This window comes from Hippopotamus amphibius, chromosome 10 (genome assembly GCF_030028045.1).
Source record: "Hippopotamus amphibius kiboko isolate mHipAmp2 chromosome 10, mHipAmp2.hap2, whole genome shotgun sequence".
Lineage (NCBI taxonomy): Eukaryota > Metazoa > Chordata > Mammalia > Artiodactyla > Hippopotamidae > Hippopotamus > Hippopotamus amphibius.
Window position 1 is genome coordinate 71,360,925 of NC_080195.1, and position 27,243 is coordinate 71,388,167.

The 27,243-nt window shown below is 39.4% G+C and overlaps 1 protein-coding gene across 3 annotated transcripts; it reads left to right on the forward strand.

The window, feature by feature from the left end:
• Nucleotides 1-1,469: 1,469 nt before the first annotated feature.
• CLDND1 (claudin domain containing 1) lies at nucleotides 1,470-10,514 on the forward strand. Of its 3 annotated transcripts, none has more exons than XM_057697606.1 (6): nucleotides 1,470-1,568; nucleotides 2,680-2,730; nucleotides 2,961-3,270; nucleotides 5,411-5,521; nucleotides 6,921-7,058; nucleotides 7,211-10,514. In XM_057697606.1, exons 3-6 carry the CDS (start codon nucleotides 2,979-2,981, stop codon nucleotides 7,429-7,431), a joined length of 762 nt encoding a protein of 253 aa, XP_057553589.1. In that variant the 5' UTR covers nucleotides 1,470-1,568; nucleotides 2,680-2,730; nucleotides 2,961-2,978; the 3' UTR covers nucleotides 7,432-10,514. The 3 variants fall into 3 exon arrangements, with proteins under 3 accessions (XP_057553589.1, XP_057553588.1, XP_057553587.1); XM_057697604.1 differs by having other exon boundaries at nucleotides 1,504-1,568; nucleotides 2,687-2,730; XM_057697605.1 differs by lacking the exon at nucleotides 2,680-2,730 and having other exon boundaries at nucleotides 1,480-1,568; nucleotides 7,211-10,512.
• Nucleotides 10,515-27,243: the final 16,729 nt, after the last annotated feature.

Consider the following 27,243-nt stretch of genomic DNA (forward strand, 5'->3'; position numbering starts at 1 on the left):
CTGTTATTCCCTGGGCTCAGTTCCCTTGTTTGTGAATGGAGGTGCTGTCTTCCTCTTTCTTTTTCAAACTTCTCTTTAACCTGGTTCTATTTACCATGTGACTTCACTGGAGAGATAGTTCCACTTCACTGGAGAGAGAAGGTAGGGGATTTCTAATGAAGCCAATGGATGAAAACATTTCCTGGTGAATAAATGCATTGAGGAATCTTATTGCACATTAACAGTTTGCCTGGGCACCTCCACCATTTTCTCTGGTTGGTGCCTCTGACAAACTTCTTTGATCAGATGCTCTACATGAAAATCCAGTCATATTTGAATATTATATTTGGCTATTATTTTAATTATGCACTGGATGTGAATATCAGTTCACCAATTCAGGCAAAAGAAATATAGCTAAAAATAGAAAAATTATAAGCCTTCAGTCTGTCAGGGTGGTAGAAATTTAATATCAGATTGGGGCTCCCACCTTTCTCCTGTGCTGTGGCCAAATCTGAAGGCATTTGGGGGACGAGGAAAGGTTTGAGAGCCCCTCTGGTCCTTGAGTTGCTTGTCCCTGTAGGTTTCTGTTGAGAAATCCATCATTCGCTGTTCTCAAAGCACATTCATAGGTCCACACATGTCACTGCAAAGATGTCCCTGCTTCCTGTCGTGGATTTCTATGCAGTACTTGGAGGCTTAGAATCATTTTGTTGCCTTTGTGCCATACAGTCATCTACAATCTCTGAGGTTGCCCATGCCTTATCTGCTTAAGGCAATGTTTTCTAAAATTCAGTCTTTTTCATACTACATAAAAACTTTTAATTCACTTTTTTGACATATCGGGGACCCTAAGTATTAACTTAATATTTTTCTTTAACTAATTGTAATTTATTTTAAAATAAATTACTACAATAAAGAGAAAACTAATGTCACTTGCCATAAAGAGAAAGCAGTCACAAACAAAAATTATATGAAACCCAAAGAATGTCATTACATTCTGGTTGGATACCGTCTGTAGGGTTACATCCTTCTTAGTCTAAACTTAAGCAGTAAAACCAGAAAGACTATCTGCTGCAATGAGAGTGAGGGTGTGGGAAAAAAAAATCAATGGGTTCATATTTTAAAAGTATAATCGCATTGCTGTTCACAAGTAGGGTGGTGATAAGGAAAGCACAGGACTGAAAACATCTGAGTCATACTGGTCACAATTAATGACTAGCAGTGACCGGAAACAGGTCGCCTTACTCGGTGGACCTTCGTCCCTACCTTAGTAAAATGTAAGAATCCCTCAGCTCAGACCCGCCTTTTGCGCACCTAGGAAGCTGAACTGCATCTCCCACAATGCACCGCGCGCGGCGCCGGGAATGCTGTCCCCCGCCTCTCGCAGCTTTTCCTCTGTCGTTCCTACAACTCCCACAAGCCCTCTCGGCTCCCGGGCCAGGGCCAGCCCGGGGTGGAGGCGGAGGCGGAGGCGCGGGAGTTATGGAGGGGGCGGGCTCTGCAGGGAAGTGCGTCAGAGGAGGCGCGGGGAGAGCAGGGTGCTGTGGTTTGAGCTTGAGGGTGAAGCTGGCGGAACAGGAGGATGGGCGGTGAGTGAGCGGGGCCGACGTCGCCGGGCGGGGGTCGCGTAGCCGTTCGATGTTTCCAGCCGTTTGAAGAGGGGCCCCCGCCCCAGGCGCGGCCGGGGCTGTGCGGGTTCTGAGCGGGGGGCTGTGGCGGGGCTTTTCCCTTGGCCGAGTGGTCCGGGGAGGGGCCTGCTCGGGTACCTGAGGCCCCTGGCCCGGGACCGCGCGGGGCTGCTCCGCCCCAGCTCTGGCTGGTCTCGACCACCCCTGGCCCCAGGGTGCGCCCCGCGAGGTGACAGCGCCGGGCGTCCGGCCTGGGCGAACCGCCGCTCCCGGTGCTCGGGACCTTTTAAGGTCATTTGAGAGCACCAGGATGAAAAAGGATTAAAAAAGAAGAAAAATACAGACTCAACTTCTGGAGTTATCGTTAATTATTGTAATTGCTCTGATCTCTCCTGAGTCACTTGCCATTTTACAAACTCAGCAACCCCAGTTTGCGAGCCTGTTTTCGTGCTCCTTTTTAAGGTGTTTGGCGCGGTCATGGTATATACTTGCAGTATTTGACTCAGCTTGATCCGCCTTGAGTCATTTTACTGCAGCCATTTACTACTGCCTTTGAGCCCTTTCCACGCCTTTGGCAGTGTTAATATTTGCCTAATTCAGTTTTCTTTCTGGCTGAGAAGGGATCGTGTAGTTTGCAGATAATGAGGTTCAAAAGCATAAGGAATAGGGAGAGTAGATGGGAGTGAAGACTTTGGCAGCGTAAAGGAGCTTGGCTTAGCTTTAATGGATTAGGGGCAGATTGGTATCTAGCATTATTATATGTTATTATTCTCTTTGCTATTACGTGCGCCTGGAACAACCTTTCTTTCTGGGTTAACAAACATTTTCAGCTGTCTTCTAAATAGCTCCTTACTTTTAACCTTGTTTTAGAAGGTTTCCCTATTCAGAGGAAACTGGGAGGAGCCGATTTCCTCTGCTTCCTTTTCCTATGCTTTTTTCACACTCAGACCCAGAACACTTAATGCTCTGCAGTCTGTCATTAAAAATTTATGCAAGGTACATTGCTGACTATGGGCATGTCTATTGTTTGTATCTGTAATGTGTATGTCCATTTCAGTGTTGTCTGTTTTAGTGTGCAGGTGATAGACTAGAGAACAAGACCTCTGTCTCCGTAGCATCCTGGGTATGTGAGCATTCAATAAGTACTTTCATGATAATGAATTTTGTTTTGAACTTACTTAAAAACATGCTTGCTTCTTTTTCTTTTTTTAAAAATTCATTAATGATTATACATTATTTTAAAGAGCCATGGGAGGGGGAATAGGGTAAAGGGTGATTTTGACATAATTCCTTTTCAAAATCTGTATTCATCCTTGAAGTCTAACTTCTGTTCTTTTTTCAACTTTTAAACAGAGCAGTCTGAATGCCAGAATGGATAACCGTTTTGCTACAGCATTTGTAATTGCTTGTGTGCTTAGCCTCATTTCTACCATCTACATGGCAGCCTCAATTGGCACAGACTTCTGGTATGAGTATCGAAGTCCAGTTCAAGAAAATTCCAGCGATTTGAACAAAAGCATCTGGACCGACTTTGCTAGTGATGAGGCAGATGAAAAGACTTATAATGATGCACTTTTCCGATATAATGGCACAGTGGGATTGTGGAGACGGTGTATCACTATTCCCCCAAACACATACTGGTATAGCCCACCAGAAAGGACAGGTATTTCTCTTATTTTAACTTTTGTCTCCTTTACCTACTCAATAATAGAGAAAGTGATGTGATGATGGCCCAGTTATGTATAGGCAGGTTTGTGGGTTTTTTCCCCAAAGAAATAAATCTTATGTATCTCTTCTTTCCCCGTCACCTTCCCTCCCCAGCTTCCATGAATTACCATAGTACTCATTAATATTGGTTGGATGAGTAACTGTCCTTATCTTGGGAAAACCATTTTAAATCTTTGTACTTATTAACCCACTCATTAAAATATTTGTATTAAATTCACACATCATGAGAAAATAATTGGAAAAGTACATTGGAAGATTTTAAATAATTGGTAACTGGTAAAAGGACTAGTATCCAAAATCAGGTCAACACGTGAATTGATGGTCATTTTACATGTAGCTTTTTTTTAGTAGATATTATCATTTGCCATCTAAATCTTAGAGGATATAATTTGACCAATTCTTTGTTTAAGTCTGCATATTTTAGACTGTTTTACAACAATCTTGGTAGAGTTTTTAGGTTAAAAATTTGCGTTACAGAAGTTTTAAAAAAAAAGATCTAAGGAACCACCTCTCAGGTTTATTTTGTAAGTATTCTTAACATTAAAAAATTTTAATTTCCAATTAAGATGGAAGCTTTAGAGTTATTTGTAAGGAACAGCTTTATAAATTGTTTCTATTTATGACTACTTCTGTTGGCCTCTTGGTGGGAAGCACTGTATTAAATCACAGTACAACAGGCTTGAGTTATACATCAGAAGGATGATAGTTTTGATTTTATATGGAAAAAAGAAAGTAGTTTGGAAAGAGGTGAAAGTTGGTTAAATTTTATTTAAAATGTTCAATTCTATTTATGAGAGCATAGGAGCACTTGATATTTGAATCTTAGCAATCATTTATTATTCAGTCAACAAATATTTATTGCATACTTTCGTGTTCCAGGGCCTAGGAGCTTGGAGTACATTAGGGAAAAAAAAAACAAATAAAAATCCCTGCTTCCGGAGGGGCTAACATTCTAATAAGGGCCTACAGGCAATAAACAGAATAAATAAGTATAACAGCATAAACAGAATAATTATGCAGTATAAGATGAAGTGTGCTATGAAAAATATAGCAAAATAAAGGGGTTTTGAAATACATTGGAAAGGGGATGTTGGTGGGCATAAGTTATGCTATTCAACAGTAAAGGCAGGATAGGTTGCAACAAAAAAATACTACTTGAGAAAAGACTTGATAGAGGTGAGGGAGTTGACCATATGGGTAAATGTGGAGGCAGGGAGAATCATTTAGGTTGGAAGGAACAACTGCAAGGGCCCTGTGGTGGGAGCATGCCTGAAATATTCAAGAACCAGCAAGGAATTCCTTGGGCTGGAAGGGAGGGAGTTGAGGAGAGAATTGAGTTTGCTGTCCGAGACATATCCTGGGAGTAGGAGTAGGTCAAATCACACAGGATTCTCTAGGCATAATGAGGACTTTGGTTTTTACTCTTGAGTGTGATGGATCCATTGGGCAGTTTTGTGCAGAGGAAAGATAATCCGGTCACCTAGGAAGATGTGTTGAAAACAGGTGCCTGGTCAAGACAGAAGCCAGGAGACTTAGGAGGCTATTGCACCAGTTCAAGTGAGAGATGATTGTGACTCAGACCAGGGTGGTAGTACTGAGCAGTGCCTGATTCTAGATATATTTTGAAGGTAGAGCCTCTAGGATTTCCTGATGGAACGCATATGGGCAAGAATGACTCCAAAGTTTGTGGTCTGAGGAACGAGAAAGATGGAATTGTCATTACTCGAGATGGGGAACATGGTTGATGGAGTGGATTTGGGGGAGAAGATCGAAGTTTTTATTTCATTCTTTGTCCCCTCCTTCTTCCTAGTCTTTTTACTACCTATTCCCATGTATTTTACTGCTCCTACATTTTTTCCCGCTTCCTGTACCCATTTCTTAAGCCTGCTCCTGAGAACCATTGGTCCACTGGCATTGGTGAATCCTGTGTGTCACTCAGGGCCAAAGAGGTTGTTGTCTCCCCTGAGAACATTTTTCCATATCACTTTTTTATTTTAGAGAATAATTACTGAAAGATTTTTTTGTTAAATGGTTAGAATTAAAATAACAAGCAGTCATTGTTATTCTTGTTCCAGAGTCATTTGATATGGTCACAAAATGTATGCGTTTCACGCTAAATGAGCAGTTCATGGAGAAATTTGTTGATCCTGGAAACCACAATAGTGGGATTGATCTGCTTCGGACCTGTGAGTACTTTGAACTCAGCAAGACAATTGGGGAAAAAGAAAATAATTTTATTTGCCTTTTGTTGAACTCCTTTTGGAACAGGACGACATTGTACATTGTGTCAACTTGGAATAATGTCTTGAACATTATCCCAACAAACTGTTCTGTTGATAACATATTTTAGAAGTTAGATACATACTTACCAAATCACAGATATGAAGTTGAGCAGCTAATACATTGGGTAACAGAATCCAGACCCTCCAAAAGATGTTATTAGTGGGTACATTTAAAGAGGAAATTTAATAGGGATAAATAATAACTTTTTATATTTACGTTAAACACTTTACTCAGTTCAGATAGGGATATGTAAAAAAAGTTGACTGCAAGCTTTATATGAGTCAGTTAAGTGTCAGGCTTGCCAAAAGTATTGATCCAGTCTTAGGTGGTAGTAACAAAAGTGTAGATGTCAAAAGCAAATGAAAGTACTTATTAGGAGCATTCTATTGCTTGATGGTCAGGCTGCCTGGGAAATACTGTCTTAGATTTGGACCTAGTTTCTAGGCTATATAGAGAGTTACTGGAGCTTGCCTGGAAGAGTGACCATGTTATGAGAAGGAACATGGAATAAATGGCAAGTATTTAATTTCACATTGCGGATGCATAGGAAGAAGTTTATTACTAACAGAGTTTGAAGAAAAGTTAGAGAAAAGACTTTTATGTAGTTCCAGAAAGTAAAACCAGCACTAAAAGGTGAAATTTGGTTTAGAGTTGATGTTACTGCATTGATAATAATTAAAATAATTTGAAAATGTAATGGGATGCTTTGTAAAGTCATCAGCCTTTTTTCCCATGTTGTTGAGGGAATTTATGATAATTAAAATTGCTATTTATCAAGTGCCTGGTATATACCAGATCCTCTGCTTTGTGCTTCATGTATATTCGTTTAACAGGTCTTTTATAATCACTATTCATTTACTTATTATTCCTGCTTTAAGATCCTATAAGGATTTAGATTTGTTTGTATGTAGAGCCAGAATGTTTTGCTTCAAATCTGGTTCTACCACTTACGGTGTTACCTTGTCCAAGTTATTTATACATCTTGTTTCGGTTTCCTCACTTATAGATTGGAGATAATAGTAATGGTGCCTACTTCATAGGGATGTTGGGAGGTATACAAAGCATGTATAGAACAGTGCCTGACACATAGGAAGCCCTCAGAAACAGTTAACTGTTAGTGTCCGTTTATCAGGAGAAAGCATCATTTTGAATAATGTGCTTTAGGGAAAAAACCTCAATATTAAAGTTCCCCATTCTCACTTTTTGAGAAAAGTTCTAATTGGAATATGAAAGAAATTGCCATTGTGAGAAAATTGAAATCATGGTAACATTTCTTTTTCTCTCTCTCTTTTTTAAAATCAGATCTTTGGCGTTGTCAGTTCCTTTTACCTTTTGTTAGTCTAGGTTTGATGTGCTTTGGGGCTTTGATTGGACTTTGTGCTTGTATCTGCCGAAGCTTGTACCCCACCATTGCCACAGGCATTCTCCATCTCCTTGCAGGTGGGTCTTGTCATCACCCTTAGTTTTACCTACTTCTTGTCTCCATAGGGATCACATATTATTGCCCTGTTGTGTTGCCTGGAAAGCTCTTACCATGGTCTTATCTAGCTATATTTTTTTGTTTTGTTTTGTTTTCTAAATTTTCCTCCAAGGTCTGTGTACACTGGGCTCCGTGAGTTGTTACGTTGCTGGAATTGAACTACTCCACCAGAAACTAGAGTTGCCTGAGAATGTGTCTGGAGAATTTGGATGGTCCTTCTGCCTGGCTTGTGTCTCAGCTCCCTTACAGTTCATGGCTTCTGCTCTCTTCATCTGGGCCGCTCATACCAACCGGAAAGAGTACACCTTAATGAAGGCATATCGTGTGGCATGAGTGGGAAGCTGCTTGCTTTACAATTGCCATTTTTATGATTTTTTTATATTAATATTTTCCCTTATCTCCCCCCACCGATTGTTTTTAATTTAACTTTTTTTTTTGTGAGTATACCATTTTATCCTGAAAATCCGTTTTATTTATTCATGCAAAAGGTTGTTTCTCAATACCACTGAAATTTATATGGAACCTGAGTGATTCCATCTTTCAGTCAAACTAACCTAGGTTCAGAGTACAGACAGAAAAAAATGGGTAGACTCTTGGCACAAATTTGTGAAAGATAACTGGTAGTAGGAGGTTGACCCAAAGCAAGTTCTGCTGATGTTTGTTAGACTTTTCAGTAAAGTAACTATATCTGTTTAACTGGGAACTCTAGTTTGGGAAACCTCTTATCATTGTCAAAACTTATATTCACTTTGCTGTTGTAGGTAGCCAGTCAGCTAGAGGATTAGTGCTATTTTCAAGGACTTAGGCTGTCTAAAATAGGGAAATTATCTAAGATCTTTTTCCCTAAATATTGACATATAGCTTCACCTGAGGTGAAATGTCACAGTTGTTTATCTATACTGTGTCTGTTTACAAGAAAAGAAGTGTTTACGTGGAGTTTTAACTTTGTAACTGCAAGAATTCCAGTTTAGCCGGACAAGAGGATTAATCTTATTTTACCTTTTTTTTCTTTAACTTTCCTTAATACGTCAATAGGATTTTCAGTATCACCAAACCATTTTGGATTTTTGTTCCTTCCCTCCTCACACACCAGACTTATTAAAAGAGTGCTTTCTTTTTAACACTACATTGGGGTCACAGAGTAAAATTCTCCAACTGCCATCTGTTTATTTCAGCTGAGTACCATAAAGAAGTTTCCACCGTAATGACCCTCTGGAGCTAGGAAAACTACCACAAGACCTAAAGCTTTGGCTGGTCATTAATTTCCAACTATCGTCTTTATTTCTTGTGGTGAAATGATGTGCCTTTCCTTGCCTAACCCCTTCCTGGTGTGTATCAGCATTATTTAATGTCTTCTAATTCAGTCATTTTTTTATAAATATGTCTATAAACATTGAACTTTAAAAAAATCTTATTTATTTATTCCATTACTGTAGTACTTGACAGATTTTAAAAAAATGTAACAGTAATTTCTTACAAAATCCTAAATCTGTCTTTTTTAAAAAATAAAAAATGAGAAGAGACTCAGAATTGTGTATAGTGTCTGAGTTGATTAAATCTCTACCTTAGGCTAAGGAAGTACAGGATTGTGAATGAGGATTTGGTGATTTTCTGTGGGAAATGCATTCTTGCTCTGTACGTTTATCTTCATGTCCAGTGTCTGGGTCTCTGTTTTATCTTCCAGAAAATGTGGGAACCCCTTGCTCCCATTAGAAAATAAGAGACTATTTCTTAGGTTTCAGAGTTTTAAAACACGTTTTCAGAGTAGTTTTGTGTTCATTGTGTATCATACTTAACGTGGCTAGTTTTTCATAAAGTCATTTAATGGCTGTGGTTGCTTATGTTGTATATTAAATAATCAAGTCAGCTTCTGATTTACAACAAAGCCAGTGTTACTCTGCAGCCGATTATTGCCTATGAAATGGCTGGTTTTTCAGTGTTCTACCTCTTCCTAATTTTTGTGGTTTCATTGCCATGCAGCAGCTTTTGTGGAAGTTACAAAAGCTAAGTGAACAAAACACAACACAGTTTTGGGAATGGGATTTTTAAATTACTGACCAACGTGACATTTGTGGATTTGGAAGTTATTTATTTTAAAGTGTCCCTGCCTCTTGTTACCCCAGAGTTATCTGTAACTGTTACTCTGACACCTGACTTTAATGTGCACTGAGGAAGCTCAGTCACAATCCAGCTTTTGAGCCTTACCAGTAGCATCCTTAAACTTGGAAAGCTAGCACCATAAGCCCTGGTGCTGAATGTGTGTTGTTTAAGCACATTTCAGAGTAGCTGTGGTCATTCTCTCCTGCAAAGACTTTTTTATTTGGAATACAAAGGCTTGCATTATTTCACTTAAGGTGTAAATATTACAGTTTTTCAGCTGTCTAATGATTCTAATCAGGTAGAACCGTATGAAATTACTGATATTTGGCCATTTTTGATTAAACTAATACATAAAATCAGTGGCAAGGAAAGTGCTTTAATCTCTTTTCACCTAATCTTTGAAAGCTACCCCCAAAGTATAAAAAAAATAATTTTGATTTTTCAGAATGTGAGTTTTATGGTGACTTAAGAAACATGTTTTAAGATCTTAATTTTATGGAATTTTATGGTTTCTAATCTCATTTCATGATGTGAATAAATAAATTTCTATATCCTTTTTAGCAAAGACTCATTTTAGAAAATTTCTTAAGGATAGCCATATACACAGTAAAAGTTGATAACGATAAAAAAAGGCAGAATTTATTTGTTCAGTTAACATTGTGTGCCTAGTGTCAGGTCATGATATACTAGGGTCTCAAGAATTCAACGTGTTAAAGTTTTACCTGGTCTAAGTATTAGTGTCTGGTGGGGGAGGGGGAGTGGATAGAGTTAAGTCACAGGTGAACTGATTGGTGACCCCAATGAGAAGAAGGAGATGACCACACAACAAATCAATGCAGAGTTTGTTTTTCCATTGCAGAGACATTGCTAAATTGCAGACTAGCACTGTTAAAACTTAAGTAATATAGATCCAGTCATTTTCAATTGCTGTAAAGTAGTGTGAGGGCATTTTTAAAATTTAACCCTCATGTAAGCTTTCACCAGAAATGAAAACAACCTGATTTAATCTGATTTTGCCAGTTGCAACACTTTGAAAAGTTTCCCAGCAGCTCAAGGAGCAGGTAATAGGTACAGTGCTGAAGATGCAAATTATTTCACAAGCTCCATGAAACTATGTCCTGGCACAGATGGGTGGAGTGTCTTGTCCTCCTTTTAACCCTCTTAAGAGAGTAATGATTCATACTTGAAAAGAGAGAAATAAAACAAGGAAGCACATCTTTGTATAGGAATCCGTTTTCTTTTGCTCATCAGATGTTCCAACCCACTATTGTAATGAGAGAGATTTTTCCCTTGGATCAAATTATGATATATGCCAGTGTCCTGCAGATTCATTATGTGAAAATTCTAAATTGCAAAAAGAATAAATTAGAATAACTTTGCTCTCTAGAAGTCATTTAAATCCTCTTCAGTGTTAAAATTTCTGTTAGCAATATTGGTACATTGACGCGTTAACGTTTGCACACTTTAAGCAAACTTGTATAAAGCAAGATCCAATTTATATTACTTTCTACCTTTGCAGAGTTTTAAAAAGATGAAGTGAGAGAGAGAATTCTCTTTGTCTTCCCCTTTTAAAATATTTGCGTTATGGGGTAATGTATCACCTTTCATATTCGGACTCAGTGTCTCAGGATGTGAACTTTACCTCACCTCTCCTACAGCCTTTCAGCCTCTCCCAGTCTTCTAGCCTGTGTTTTTGTTTTTCTCTGCTCAGCTTGTACTGTCTTTGGGATGCACACAAGCAGTTTTGAGTGTCTTGTTTGCATAATCTCCCAGGGCACCTTCCTTTACAGTCTTTAGTCTTATCTTCACAGCAGAACTATGCCATCCAGTTTTCTTATTCTAAGTCTCAAGATACCAAAGAGGGCTGCTCAAAACTATTAAGCTGATTCTGTTTAAAAAATTGCTGTTTGACTTTAGTTGCTTGACAGTTAACCCCCACTGGCTGTTGATTTATTACCCCGTAGCACAGGTGTTTTTCAAATCTCTACAAATGTTAGTTGTTGGAATCTCGTATTCTTTCTCAGCTTCCACGGATGGAGTTTATGTTCTCTTTGAGGAAGCCATATTGGAATGAACTCTTCCAGTTTCTCCGACACTTATCTGCTTCTCCCTACAAAAGGAAACAGACTGATTGGAGAGATTGCTGGGAGCCTGGCACCCACAAAAGCAGCGAAGTGTATAGTGGTTATGTATCCAGCTCAGGAGACAGAATACTAAATTCATAATCCAAGGTCTGTCACTTAGCTTTTCTAAGCCCAACTTTTCCCATCTGTGAAATGCTATGACTATCATACCTGTGATGAATATGATGTAAATTGCTCAGCATAAAGTAGCCACTCAAAAGTGCTTATGACTGGCTGCATTGAGTGGATGGGGTTACCCTTAGTGACCTGGCCATCCCATGGGGTGGTTCTCAGCCTAGGTTGAGAACTGCCTAGAGAACTTTAGAAAATACTTGTGCCCTAGAGATTCTGATTCTGTGGGTCTGGGGTGTGGCCAGGTCACTATGATTTTTTTAAACCTTTCCAAGTGATTCCAGTGAGCAGCTATGTTTGAAAACTGTTTGAAAGCTACATTTAAAAGCAAGAAATAGGATTCTCTCTCTTCTCAGCAGATTGTTAGAAAGAGACAATGGGCTCTGTAAACAGACCTGGCATGGTGCCTTGCCTTCTAGAAGCTATTTCTTTCCCATGCTTTCAGGCACTCCCTTCTGCTGTTACCTGGCTCTTTGAGATGGGCCCCAATCCATCACACCACTGCTGGCTGGAGGTGTACGAAGAGTCTGCCTGCAGACCCAAGACACTCCAGTGGCTGGTCCTAAGGTTTAGATTTGGCCCGAGGTAATAGGAAGCCTCGTTTGTTTTGGCTTCAATTCCAAATTACCTTCTTTAATTCAGTACTTTCAGGGCTCTGTAGTGTGAGGGTGATTAGGCCTCCATAAGGAAAGGCCTCCATACTGTGATCCGTGTCTGCTCATCCGTTCATTGCAATCTTTACACAAACCAGAAATGCTTGAGAATGAACATGTAAAATGAAGATGAAATAGGTTTGCCTTGATAGGTTGTTGGGAGGGTTAAATAGGTACATAAATCCTGAAACATAAGAGCTCAGTAAATATTCGGTATTGTTTGGAGACGAAGGCAGCACGAGGGGAGGAGGCAGCTTTTGCCTGGCCCGTGTGGTCAGGCTGCAGTCTGTGCAGGCAGGAGTTGGAGTTGTTGTGGCTTGTCCTGTGGCTGCACTGCAGCAGGGATTAGGGCTGTGGCTGGGGCTACGTTGTCAGGGAGAGCCTAGTTTCCAGCTAAGCTTTATTTCGAAACAGGTAGCACTTCATTACAGACAGGCTCTGTATCCATTCTTGCATCTCAAAATGCAAGAATTTTTTAAAAGATTGTGTTATTAACCTTTTTCCCAAATAGGCCTGCACCACTGTGGGATTTTTTGGTCTTTGAGTGATTTTGCTAAGCATCGGTTGGTGATTTAAGATTAGCTGCATCAAAAATCTGTCTTTATCTTGTTTAAATTGGATCCAGGTCCATTGAGAGAACAAGAGGAACTTGGATTCCTGTGGCTTGTTCTCAGGCTCCTGAAATGAACTGCTACCATGTGCAATACAATTTGGTTTGGATGGTTCATTTTAATGCTGAGGGTGGCAGTGGATTTTAGGGACACACACCGTAGGGCCAGCCAGAGGGTGTTATTCATAAACACTTACAATAAGTTGCAAAGTGGCACTTTTCTTGCCCTGCCTAGACTTAAAGGAACATTCAAAGGTATGAAAGATAAGAAATTATCTAAAAAATATCTAGAAAGAGTTCAAACACTTGGGACTAAAACTTCTTCCAGGACTTGTTTAGGGGCAGCAGAATCCAATTTTATTATCAAAACTATCCATCCATCCCCCACGGCAGTGGTCCCCCTCTCTTCCCATTCGAAGTAAGAGGATGACAGGAGGAAGGAAAGGGAGGAAAAGGCCTTGAGTCTTGGAGTGGAGGGTGCTGTGGCCTCTCTCTGCCTTCACCACAGAAGGTGAGTATGGACCACCCACAGACGGCTAGACAGCCTTCTAGGTGAGCAAGCAGAGCTAGTCTCTAGTTAACTCATGACTTTCACATCTAAATCACATGCTTTGAATTTAGACATTTGCATATATAACTCCAGCTCTTCTTTTACTGCTTGAGAAACTTTGGGAAAATTATAACACTTCTTAGGTCTCAGTGGGATAATAATGTCCATTTTTCATGTTTATCGTGAGGCTTAAGTAGGATAATGCATGTAAAGCACTTAGCACAGTGTCCAGCACATCTTAATAAATGGTAATCATAATTAATCAGCAGATGATTTCAGATTCCCAGCCCTGCCTTCTCTCCTATGCTTTAGCTCTAAATTTCTAAGTGCCTTCCAGGCAGCTCCATTTGAATATTTTCATGATACCTAAAACTAAATATGTCCAGATTTGAACTCATCTTCTCATCGTTTCTCCAATTCCCATTTTCTTTATGTTTTCCCATCAGCTAGACTTTCAGTGGTGACATCATCTTTGATTCCTCCTGTTCCCAAGGCTTTTTGATTCTGTGTAATGTCTATCTCACTAAAACCCTACCTGGTTCAGGCTCCTGGATGACAGTAGCCTTGCTGCCAGCTCTCTCTCCTGTAACCCGTTTTACACATCCTACTAGTCTGATTTCAAAAGCATAGATTTGATTACATCAACCTTTTACTGAAAAACATTCACTGACTCCTCATTGCTTATAAAGCAGTGATTCTAGAAGCAATCTGGAATTGTCTAGATTTAGTCTCACATCCAAGATTTAGCATTAGCCTGTTCCATCTTTGAAAGATTTTCTGTTCCCATTCTTTTACTTTAGTCAAACTCACTGTTAATTGTACCCAGTTTGCACACCATGCTTCTTGTTATAGTGTGTTTCTGGACTACTGTTCTCCACATATTCAAATCTTGTCTGTGTCACTTTGCTGATATTGTTTTAAAAATCATGACCATTTATTTACCAAATAGAATAATTAAGTTCACCTCAAATGTATTATTCTTTTGAACACATAGCACTCTGTGTAACCCCCCTCTGAGCCTTTGTCACTTTCTACCTTCTTTAACAGATTACTGTACATATTATCTTCCCTATTTGATCTTACTGCCTATTTAATCTTTGTGTCTCCCAACATCTCCCACATCGCCTCTCCAAGAGTAGTTTCTCAGGAAATCAGAGGGAAGTTTTTGAGTGAATAACCCTTGAAATTATTGGAAAGCCCTACTGTAAAGTGTATACACAAAATTAGATGATCTAGGAAAGAATTTGAACTGATAGACAAGAGCTCAAGTTTAGTATTATATTGATAGTTTGGAGGGAAAGCTCTGTAATGAGTCCTTCAAGGTAACTTTGAGATTTATAGATAAAACATTCCCCCCCTGAGCAAGCAGAGGAAGAGGGTTCAGTTTTCTGTCAGTTGTGATGCCACGTGTACAATTTAACTCGCTTAGGCTTTTGTGACTTTTTGCTCATTTCATATGAAGTGCTGTACTAGAAAATGTTTAGTTTTTTGTTGCCTTGGTTAGAACTCCTATTCATTTTTCTAGTCAAAGCTTAAGATTTATGTCTTCAGCAAAGTTTTTCCTGACCATCTGTCTTGGGTTAGTTCTCCTTCTTACGTTTTCACAGTGCTCTGAAGTTCTTGAATGTGAGAGGAGGTAAGGCCCAAGTTTGAGAGTGACTATTTGTCATCGCGCTGTTTAAACTCCGTGGATCTGTTCTTCCCATACGTGAGTAAAATCTAGGGTAGGTTTTATTGGGGTTACTTAATAATTAAGGAAGGAGTTCTTTTTGACAGCAACATGAACAAGTTCAGTCCAGTCTGATAATCACATTCCAGGCCAGTTAGCGAAATATTAAAACGAAAACACCATTCAAAGTTAAAACTCCCTTCTCTCTTGGCTTAGTCTTGCCGCTGGCTGGGAAGAGACTTGATCAGCTTCTTCTCTCTGTCCTGTCACTTTTTCCGCACAGTGACTCCCCTGGGGTCAAACCTGGTAAGAGTAGATTAGGAACACGTACAGTGTTGTGTGGCTGCCCCGGTTGTCCCCTGGCCTTGGGGCTGCGGAGGCCCATGCACATTGCTGCTCTTTCTCTCTTCCACTTTTAGAGTTTCTCAGAGACCCTCCCTCTGCAGACTTTCAGACTGCAGTTCTTTTAGCATGAGAAATCAGTGTCTCTCCTTCAGGTGTCTGCTTACCACTTCCCCTTCAGTGCCTGGCTTCCCAGCAGGCTGGTTCCTCTTTGTTGGGGTCCTAGTGACCTCAGGTTGTTCAGGAATTCTCTTTTACTAGGACCCCAGGTCAGCTTCTTCTGTGGGGAAGACATTTAGTCCCCAGGAAACAAGAACGACTGGGAATGCAGGTCTCTCCCAACTCAACCTGGGGTCTCACTGCTTCAGTGCATCAGTCCCACCTAGCCAAGCCCTTAGAGCTCTTAACTTTTCAAAGGTGGGTCAGTTAGTCTTCCATAAGTTTCTCAAGCTCCAGGGGGCACGTTTCCAGCTCTCTGAGTAAAGCCCCTCTCAAGTGACTAAGCAGAGAGAGGGGGAGGCAAGCCCCCTCCTCACCATAATGGGTGGGACCAGGGGAAGCCCAGAGCCTTCAGCTTCTCTCTCCACAGATGTCTGTCTTCTGTTTCTCCAAACACTGATGAATCCCCAAGGCACTTACGGACCATTGAGGGGAGTCATGGGCTAAAAGTCACAAGATCTGTTTTTAGATCACCCCCTGAAAATCCTGCACAGGGCTCTAACATCTCAGTTTGGAATGTAGAGCTTTTAACTTCTTTCCTTGGATTACTTAAAACCCATGAGAGCAGAAATCTTGTCTGACTTAATTCATAGTACACAGTGCTTAGCACAGTACCTAGTATATAATAAAATGCTCAATAAATATTTATTGAATGATGCATGAATCAAATAAAATTCCTATGTTGAAAGATATGAATTAATTTTATAAGTGTGGTTAATCACAATACTCATTTTTCAGATGTGAGTATATAGATGTACACATAATTATTAAATTTTGGAACTCATTGTTTCCTCCCATCAGTCCTCAAATAAGAGTCATTTTCTTGGTGTGTATTTCCTCAGGAGAAGGCTGATAAATCTATTTCAAAAATTAGTATTTCCCTCTAAGTTGCAGCTATACATTTAAATACAGTTAGTTAAATAGAAGAAAAAATTGAGAGGGAGAAACGTTGTGAAGAGTGAAGTTCTATTTAGTTTAATATTAGTCAATTATATTAGCCACTTAATATTAATTATATTTAATATTAGTCAATTTATAGACTATAAACAGCCTATACCACTTTCTTTCCTTTTTTAATGTCCTGCATTAGATAAATTTCTGAGGAGCAGGGATTGTACCTGTGTAATTCTTTTTACTGTGTGTTGCCCTATATCATTTCTCACACTAAGAGGATGTAAACTCAGTGCGCACTTTCCTGAAGGTGACAGGAAGAGAGATGATACACTTTATAGAAGGGGATGTAGAGGACACAGTGGAGAGTATAACAAAGGAAGACAGCCCTCAGGTTGCTGAGGAAATTATGCCAAAGATGTCATCTGTTTGGTGCTCTAAGCTTGCCCTGGCAAGAATTCTTCTCATGATAAATCTCAGCCTTATGTTGTTTCTTGTGACAATGTAAGACTAAGAGAGCACTCAGGTGATGCATACTACGGGGTGTCACACTCCTAGTTCAGCCAACATAGCACTGAGAAGATAACTTGTTTCAGGGCCCTTCTCCCTGCCACTTCTAGTGCTGATTCTCCCTGTGCAGCCTGGCATCCTCAGGCTGCCCCTGGCCTTCCAGGAACCGCACTAGGGCATAATCTGGCCTTTGGAGTATGAGTAATGACTTCCTAGAATTATGCCTCATTCCTCTGGGCTGTTTCCTGCTGAATAGCTGGTAAAATAGCAATTAAATTGATTTATGCTACTGAGATAATGAGTCACACCTTCCAGGTAAGTTATTTCCATTTTAACACCTGGACTTTCAAGACAGTAATCCTGAATTTTTACTTCTTGTCTTTCTCCCTTTTCCTTCCTTCCTTCCTCCCTTCCTTCCTCTTTCCCTCCCTCCCTCCCTCTCTCTCTCTCTCTCTCTCTCTTTCTTTTTTTTTTTTTAATTTTTTTTTTTTGGGGGTACTCTCTTTCTTCCTTCCTTCCTTCCTTCCTTCCTTCCTTCCTTCCTTCCTTCCTTCCTTCCTTCCTTCCTTTCTTTCTTTCCATAGTTTTTGAGCACCTCCGATGGTGCTAGGCGTTGCAATAGGCCCTGGGGATGCAGACTGCACCCTACTTTCATGGCAGTCATGTGGAATGTGGGCTACCACTAAACTTTGCAAGCATAACACATTTCAGTTTTGAATCCATGAACAATATCTCTAATCATTCAATCATGCTTTTATTTGCTCATTTGGCAGGAAAGATAAAATCTATTCACCATGTTTGTCTCAACATTCTAATGGTGGAATATGTCGTTGCTATGGAGATGGAGAAATATTTTGACTAGAATAGTTTAGAGCCCCTCAAATTACATTTCTTTGCCTACTCATAGCGCTAGTCTCTACATAGCTGTCTTCCAGGGATGAATAAACCAATTTGCCCTGTCCTGTTGCCCCTAAATGTGATAACCTCAAGCAACTCTTTTAGTCTATGTTCCAGATTTATTGCAAACATGCTGAATGTATCTCCCCCACCCCATGCCCACCCCTCTTTGTAGGTGACATACCAGGAAGCTTAAGTGCCTGTGCTTAGATGTCCTAACCTGTCCATCAGAGTGTTGCAGGGCAGGGTGTGTTCCCTCTTCATTTTCCCTCTCTGGTTTTATGAAGAGCTAGTTTTATGCAGATGCATATCTCTTCATGAAATTGTATTTTAAAAAATGTTTTGGATGTTTATTTCAATTTTTAAATTTCACATATATTCTTTTATCCTTATCTTCTGAAGGGAGTGTCAAAGAAAATGTATCTGTAAGTAAATATCAGTATGCAATGACTTATTTCTCCAAAATTAGTGTGCTAATTTGATTATACACTCTTTCCCACATTAACACTTGGCTTTCCTTCCTTTATAAAAGGGAAATTACTTTCTTGTTAACACATCAAACAGAACTTACTAGTTTTTGGTCTTTCTGTTCCCTGGAATTGATATTGATTCACCAGCAAAAACAAAACATGAAATTATAAAAAAAAGAGATTAAGGTAATTTAAACTAAGTAAAATAGTAAGTTCATATTTAATAAAAGGAAAATATATACTTGCTTAAAATGAATTATGTTAACTATTTTTCATCATATTTCTATCAATAAAACAATTTAAAAAATAACTTACAGCTCAACAGTCATCTACTATATAAGATTTTCTTTTTAAAAACTGAATTAGTGTATTTAGCTTACTTATTATTGGTTATTTTGCCTTTTTAAAATAACCCACTATATATATGACTATAGAATTAATCAATGAATTAATAAATTACCCCTTCTGGGATATTTATATAAGCAAATTTCAACTTCTCTTGGAAAACTGGGCGATTTGGCAACAATTAGTTCTTATTATGCCACCTGCCTGGCCTCTCTGAGCATTCTAATGTGTAGCTTGTATTACAAAATACTGCCTCTCATGATATTGCAGTAAAAACATTTACCAAATTGCTGTTATAAACTATAAAATATACTGGCTTGAACAATTTCTCACTGTTCCAGGTCACCTTTTATAGCGAAAATGTTTTGTAGTTGGCCTGGCGTTCAGAACACAAATAGCACTGTGGGACCCTGAGCAAGTGACTCAGCCACACTGGGCTTCATTTTCTTACCTGTCACATGGGGATAACTGTACCTCTCTCATAGCATTTTGGCTTATTGGGAGCAAGAGAGTTAGGGGACATCTGAGGACCTCCAAATCTGATAAGCTGGATGCCCTTGGAGTTCACTGCTTTGATTTTTGTTTCACAGCAGCTCTCTTACAATTATCCAGGAGAAAACAAATTTTACGAAGAATAAATGAGTTAAGCAGTCCTTAACGTTCTGCCTTCAAACCCAGCCCTTGATGTACCCTCCTCCCTGCCCTACCATCTTTTGCAACTCTTCTTCAACTCTTTTGTAAATTGTATAAATTGTGCTGGCCAACACAGTACATTTCATCCCACAAGCTCTTCATACAGTGTGGTGCTGACAGTCTTCCCATCAAGGGGTCTATGTCCCCTCTCCTTAAATGGGAGTAGAATGTAGTGACTTCCTCAAAGATTGAAGGTAAAAGTGCCTTTATGTGACTTCCAAAGCTGGGCCTTCAAAATGTCGTGCACTTCTGCCCTGCTCTCTTGGTACATTCTTGGAACCCAATCGCCATGCTGTAAGAAAACCTAGGTGTGTTTGTTTCCTGGCACTGCCATAACAAAGTACCACAGAAAAGATAGCTTAAAACAGAAATTTATCATCTCACAGATCTAGAGGCCAGAAGTTTGAAATTAAGGTGTTGGCAGGGCCACACTCCCTCTGCAACCTTTAAAAAGAACCATTCCTTGCCTCTTCCCGTCTCCTGGTGGTTTGCTAGCACTTCTTGATGTTCCTTGACTTAGGTGTATCACTCCAGTTCTCCATCTTCATAAGGCATTCTCCCTGTGTTTCTCTGCATTGTCTTCCCTCTGCATATCTGTCTCTGTGTCCCCTTTTTATAAAGGACACTAGTCATATTGGATTAGGGCCCATCCTGATGACCTCATTCTAACTTGATCACTTCTGTAAAAATCATATTTCCAAAAATTCAACTCTTAGCACCAGATCACAAGGAGAGACCACATGTTGGCTTAGATCCCAGCTGACAGCCAGTGTCATTCCAATGGCCAGTCATGCAAGTGAAGGAGACGTTGAGATGACTCCAGCCCCAGCCACCATGTGACTGCAACTACGTGATAAATACTGAGCAAGAACTTGCCTAGGTGAGCACAGTCAACCCCCTAAACCATGGGAGATAATAACATAGTGATTGTTGTTGTTTTTTTAAGTCATCAAGTTTTGGGACTATGCAACAACACATAACTGAAGTGTAAGTCACAGTGAGATGGTAAAGAAGTTTGTTTATTTATTTATTTATTTATTTATTTATTTTGGGGTACGCCAAGTTCAATCATCTGTCTTTATACACATATCCCCGTATTCCCTCCCTTCCTTGACTCCCCCTCCTCGAGTCCCCCCCACCCTCCCCGCCCCAGTCCTCTAAGGCATCTTCAATTCTTGAGTTGGACTCCCTTTGTTATACAAAAACTTCCCACTGACTATCTATTTTACAGTTGGTAGTATATATATGTCTGTGCTACTCTCTCGCTTCGTCTCAGCTTCCCCTTCACTCCCCGCCCCCTCCCAAACCTCGAGTTCTCCAGTCCATACTCTGTATCTGTATCCTTGTTCTTGTCACTGAGTTCATCAGCACCATTTTTAGATTCCATATATGTGAGTTAGCATACAATATTTGTCCTTCTCTTTCTGACTTACTTCACTCTGTATGACAGACTCAAGGTCTATCCACCTCATTACATATAGCTCCATCTCATCCCTTTTTATGGCTGAGTAATATTCCATTGTGTATATATGCCACATCTTCTTTATCCATTCATTTGTTGATGGGCATTTAGGTTGCTTCCATGTCCTGGCAATTGTAAATAGTGCTGCAATAAACATTATGGTACAAGTTTCTTTTGGGATTATGGTTTTCTTTGGGTATATGCCCAGTAGTGGGATTACTGGATCATAAGGTAGTTCTATTTGTAGTTTTTTAAGGAACCTCCAAATTGTTTTCCATAGTGGCTGTACCAACTTACATTCCCACCAACAGTGCAGGAGAGTTCCCTTTTCTCCACACCCTCTCCAACATTTGATGTTTCCAGATTTTGTGATGATGGTCATTCTGATCGGTGTGAGGTGATACCTCATTGTGGCTTTGACTTGCATTTCTCTGATGATGAGTGATGTTGAGCATCTTTTCATGTGTTTGTTGGCCATCTGTATGTCTTCTTTGGAGAAATGTCTATTTAGGTCTTCTGCCCATTTGTGGATTGGGTTATTTGCTTTTTTGGTATTAAGCTGCATGAGCTGCTTGTATATTTTGGAGGTTAGTCCTTTGTCCGTTATTTCATAGGCAATTATTTTTTCCCATTCTGAGGGTTGCCTTTTAGTCTTGTTTATGGTTTCTTTCGCTGTGCAAAAGCTGTTAAGTTTCACGAGGTCCCATTTGTTTATTCTTGATTTTCTTTCCATGATTCTAGGAGGTGGGTCCAAAAGGACCTTGCTTTGATGTATGTCATAGAGTGTTCTGCCTATGTTTTCCTCTAGGAGTTTTATAGTGTCTGGCCTTACATGTAGGTCTTTAATCCATTTGGAGTTTATTTTTGTGTATGGTGTTAGGAAGTGTTCGAATTTCATTCTTTTACATGTTGTTGTCCAATTTTTCCAGCACCACTTATTGAAGAGGCTGTCTTTTTTCCATTGTATGTTCATGCCTCCTTTGTCAAAGATAAGGTGCCCATATGTGTTTGGGCTTACTTCTGAGTTCTCTATTCTATTCCATTGATCTTCCTTTCTATTTTTGTGCCAGTACCATACTGTCTTGATCACTATGGCCTTGTAGTATAGTTTGAAGTCAGGAACCCTTATTCTACCAACTCCATTTTTCCTTCTCAAGATTGCTTTGGCTATTCAGGATCTTTTGCATTTCCATACAAATCGTAAGATTTCTTGCTCTAGTTCTGTGAAAAATGCCATTGGTAATTTGATGGGGATTGCATTGAATCTGTAAATTGCTTTGGGTAGTACAGTCATTTTCACGATGTTGATTCTTCCAATCCAGGAACATGGTATGTCCCTCCATCTGTTTGTGTCGTCTTTGATTTCTTTCATCAATGTCTTAAAGTTTTCTGCTTACAGATCTTTTGCCTCCTCAGGCAGGTTTATTCCTAGATATCTTATTCTTTTTGTTGCAATGGTAAATGGGAGAGTTTCCTTAATTTCTCTTTCTGCTTTTTTGTTGTTCGTGTATAGGAATGCAAGAGATTTCTGTGCATTAATTTTGTATCCTGCTACTTTACTAAATTCATCAATGAGTGCTAGCAGTTTTCTGGTAGAGTCTTTAGGGTTTTCTATATATAATATTATGTCATCTGCAAAGAGGGACAATTTTACTTCTTTTCCAATTTGTATTCCTTTTATTTCTTTTTCTTCTCTGATTGATGTGGCTAAAACTTCCAAAACTATGTTGAATAATAATGGTGAGAGTGGACACCCTTGTCTTGTTCCTGTTCTTAGAGGGAATTCTTTCAGTTTTTCCCCATTGAGAACGATGTTGGCTTTTGGTTTTTCATATATGGCTTTTATTATGTTGAGGTAATTTCCTTCTATGCCCATTTTCTGGAGAGTTTTTATCATAAATGGATGTTGAACTTTGTCAAAAGCTTTTTCTGCATCTATTGAGATGATCATATGGTTTTTATCCTTCAATTTGTTGATATGATGTATCACATTGATTGATTTGCATATATTGAAGAATCCTTGCATCCCAGGGATAAACCCCACTTGATCATGGTGTATGATTTTTTTAATGTGTTGTTGGAGTCTCTTAGCTAGTATTTTGTTGAGGATTTTTGCATCTATATACATCAGTGATATTGGTCTGTAGTTTTCTTTTTTTGTGACATCTTTGCCTGGTTTTGGTATCAGGGTGATGGTAGCCTCGTAGAATGAGTTTGGGAGTGTTCCGCTTTCTGCTATATTTTGGAAGAGTTTGAGAAGGATAGGTGTTAGCTCTTCTCGAAATGTTTGATAGAATTCGCCCGTGAACCCATCTGGTCCTGGGCTTTTGTGTCTTGGGAGATTTTTAATCATAGTCTCAATTTCCATACTTGTGATTGGTCTGTTCATGGTTTCTATTTCTTCCTTGATCAGTCTTGGAAGATTGTATTTTTCTAAGAATTTATCCATTTCTTCCAAGTTATCCAATTTATTGGCATATAGTTGCTTGTAGTAGTCTCTCATGATGTTTTATATTTCTGAGGTGTCCGTTGTTACTTCTCCTTTTTCATTTCTAATTCTGTTGATTTGCATCTTCTCCCTTTTTTTCTTGATGAGTCTGGCTAATGGTTTATCAATTTTGTTTATCTTCTCAAAGAACCAGCTTTTAGTTTTATTTATTTTTCTTATGGTTTCCTTCCTTTCTTTTTCATTTATTTCTGCTCTGATCTTTATGATTTCTTTCCTTCTGCTCACTTTGGGGTTCCTTTGTTCTTCTTTCTCTAGTTGTTTTAGGTGTAAGGTTAGGTTGTTTATTCGATCATTTTCTTGTTTCTTAAGGTAGGACTGTATTGCTATAAACTTCCCTCTTAGAACTGCTTTTGCTGCGTCCCATAGGTTTTGGGTTGTTGTGTTTTCGTTGTCATTTGTTTCTAGATATTTTTTGATTTCCTCTTTGATTTCTTTAGTGATTTCTTGGTTGTTTAAGAGTGAATTGTTTAGCCTCCATGTGTTTGTATTTTTTGCAGTTTTTTTCCTGTAATTGATATCTAGTCTCATGGCATTGTGGTCTGAGAAGATGCTTGATATGATTTCAATTTTCTTGAATTTGCTGAGGTTTGATTTGTGACCCAAGATGTGATCTATCCTGGAAAATGTTCCGTGTGCACTTGAGAAGAAAGTGTAGTCTGTCGTTTTTGGATGGAATGTCCTGTAAATATCAATGAAGTCGAGATGGTCTAATGTGTCATTTAAAGCTTGTGTGTCTTTATTTATTTTCTGTTTGGATGATCTGTCCATTGCTGTAAGTGGGGTGTTCAAGTCTCCCACTATTATTGTGTTCCTGTCGATGTCCCCTTTTATAGCTGTTAGCATTTGCCTTATGTATTGGGGTGCTCCTATATTGGGGGCATAGATATTTACCATTGTGATATGTTCTTCTTGAATGGATCCCTTGATCATTATGTAGTGTCCTTCCTTGTCTCTTGTAATAGTCTTTACTTTCAAGTCTAATTTGTCTGATATGAGTATTGCTACTCCAGCTTTCTTTTGACTTCCATTTGCATGGAATATCTTTTTCCATCCCTTTACTTTCAGTCTATATGTATCCCTTGGTCTGAAGTGGGTTTCTTGTAGGCAGCATATGGAAGGGTCTTGTTTTTGTATCCATTCAGCCAGTCTGTGTCTTTTGGTTGGAGCATTTAATCCATTTACATTTAAAGTGATTATTGACATGTGTGTTCCAATTACCATTTTCTTAATTGTTTTGGGTTTGTTTTTGTAGATGTTTTCCTTTTCTTGTGTGTCCTACTTAGAGAAGTTCCTTTAGCACTTGTTGTAAGGCTGGTTTGGTGGTGCTGAATTCTCTTAACTTTTGCTTGTCTGGAAAGCTTTTGATTTCTCCCTCAAATCTGAATGAGATTCTTGCTGGGTAGAGTATTCTTGGCTGTAGGTTTCTCTCTTTCAGGACTTTCAGTATATCCTGCCAGTCCCTTCTGGCCTGCAGAGTTTCTGTAGAAAGGTCAGCTGTTATCCTGATGGGTTTTCCCTTATATGTTGTTTGTTGCTTTTCTCTTGCTGCTTTTAATATTTTTTCTTTGTGTTTAATTGTCGTTAGTTTGATTAATATGTGTCTTGGTGTATTTCTCCTTGGGTTTATTCTGTATGGGACTCTCTGTGCTTCTTGAACTTGGTTAATTATTTCCTTTCCCATGTTGGGGAAGTTTTCCACTCTAACCTCTTCAAATATTTTCTCAGACCCTTTCTTGTTTTCTTCTTCTTCTGGGATGCCTATAATTCAAATGTTGGTATGCTTAATGTTATCACTGAGGTCTCTGAGACTGTCTTCTATTCTTTTTATTCTTTTTTCTTTTTCCTGCTCTGTGGCAGTTATTTCCCCCATTCTATCTTCCAACTCACTTATTCGTTCTTCTGCCTCAGTCATTCTGCTGGTTATAGCATCTAGAGTATTTTTAATTTCAGTTATTTTGTTATCCATTGCTGTTTGTTTTTCTGAGTTCTTATGAACTGTTTCTTGTACTTTCTCTATTTTGTTATCGAGATTTTGTATCATTTTTACTATCATTACTCTAAATTCTTTTTTCAGGCATTTTTCCTATTTCCTCCTCATTTATTTGGTCTTTTGGGGTTTTTTCCTGCTCCTTAGCCTGCATGGTGTTTCTTTGTTTCCTCATGGTTGTCCAAACTTTTGGGGTTGCTTGTCCTGGCGATAGAGGTGTTTATAGAAAACTGTCCAAGCCTCAGACTAATGTCTAAGTATTGGATTAAACAAATATTAAGTCTAGGAAACACGTACATGTATAAGACACACAATTACTGAATCCATTAGGACATAAGGCTCTAGAAAGACCTGACAGAACCCCAGTGTGCTATCAGATATTCAAAGAGAAACCCAACAGAAATTGACAACTGAAACTTCAAGAACAAATCAGAGACAAAAGCAAAAGCAAACAAACAAACAAATAACACCTTACACATACAAACACTAATCCAGGGAGATTTTGTAAGCTAGGATCAAATATAAAAAAGAGCCAGAGTACCACCAGATAGAATGGAGATTCTCAGAATGTAATTAGACAACTGTACTAAGAACTAAGATAGACAAAAGCCTAATATTAAATACCAAGGCAGTGCGTTATCTGGAGAATAGAGCAAGGAGTCTGAGCAGATTGATAGTGTTGCTTATAAGTATGTTAAGATAAAGTAAACTTAAAATGGCTGGACGAAAGGGGAACAGAAGAGCGTAGTGTAGTTGGAAATATGCAAATAAAAAGAAAGGAATAGTAATGTATAAAAGATAGGGATGAAAGGAAAGTATGAGAGATATATTGTCCGTACTACCAAAAACTTAGCTAGATATAGAAGTATATAAAAAGGAAAAAAAAAAAAGAATAAAAAAATCATTAAAAAATTATGTTATAAAACTTGTAGATCCCTTAGGGCTAAGATTGTATTTAATAAAGAAAAAAAGAGGAGAGAGAGAGAAAAAGAGAAAAAAAAAATCCAGAAATGATCCCAGAATGGACAAGTTCAATAGGAATTGATACTACTATTTCTGTTTCCTTAGAGTCTCAGCTGTAAGTGTCCTTCTCCTTGCCTTGGGTTTTTTTGCATTATTGTGTGACCAGCAGAGGTTCCTTTATTGTTCGTCTGTAAGCGTAGGTGTGTGGGGAGGGAGAGGGTACAATAGTGGCTCCTTCCCCTGGGAGTGAGTGAACAGTGGCGCCCTGTTGTTTCAGTCGGGCTTGGAGGTGCCTGTTGCAGAGGGACCGGTGGCTCAGGCGTAAACAGAAAGTCTTAGAGTTGGGCCTCTCTCGGGTTTTTTTTGTTGTTGTTGTTTTTTTTCTCAGCAGCCTCCCTGCTGCGGGTGTTCCAAGGGGTTTTAATCTAGCCCCGCCCGCCCGAGTGCCTGAGGGTGCTTGTTATCCCTGAGCGCCTTAGGTGGCCCACGGGCGTCTCTCCACTGCCTGTTGCAGAGGCGCTGAAAGAGGGAGAGAGGCTATGCATGCAGCTCCTCCCCCCCGCCTGTGAGGCTGCAGCCTGCAGCCGCCATCATGGCTGGGCAGCTCTCCGGTGTCCGAGGCCGTCTGCTGGTGTTCAGCTCACTCTCTGTGGGAATTATTGTGTCCTTCGGTGCATTCCCGATGCATCTGTGGAGAGGGATGCATTCCACTTCCCTCTACTTCACCGCCATCTTTCCTCCGTCTCGGTAAAGAAGTTTTGTCTCCACAGGGGCCCAATATACCTTGTGGTTACAAATATTTCTTAGGACCTGTGGCTGCATCAGGTCAGCTCTGCTTCTTGTCTAGGACTGCTCTGGCGTTTTTCAAAGTCTTACCATTTTTAGATGCCTAAAGGTTCATTTTTCACCTTTGGCCAACAATTCTCTCACTGCTTACAAGCAGCAATTAATATGCATCTTTCCTTCAGGACTTGCCTTGGCATTTATGGTGCGTATTCTCTTACTACTTCTTGTAATAAT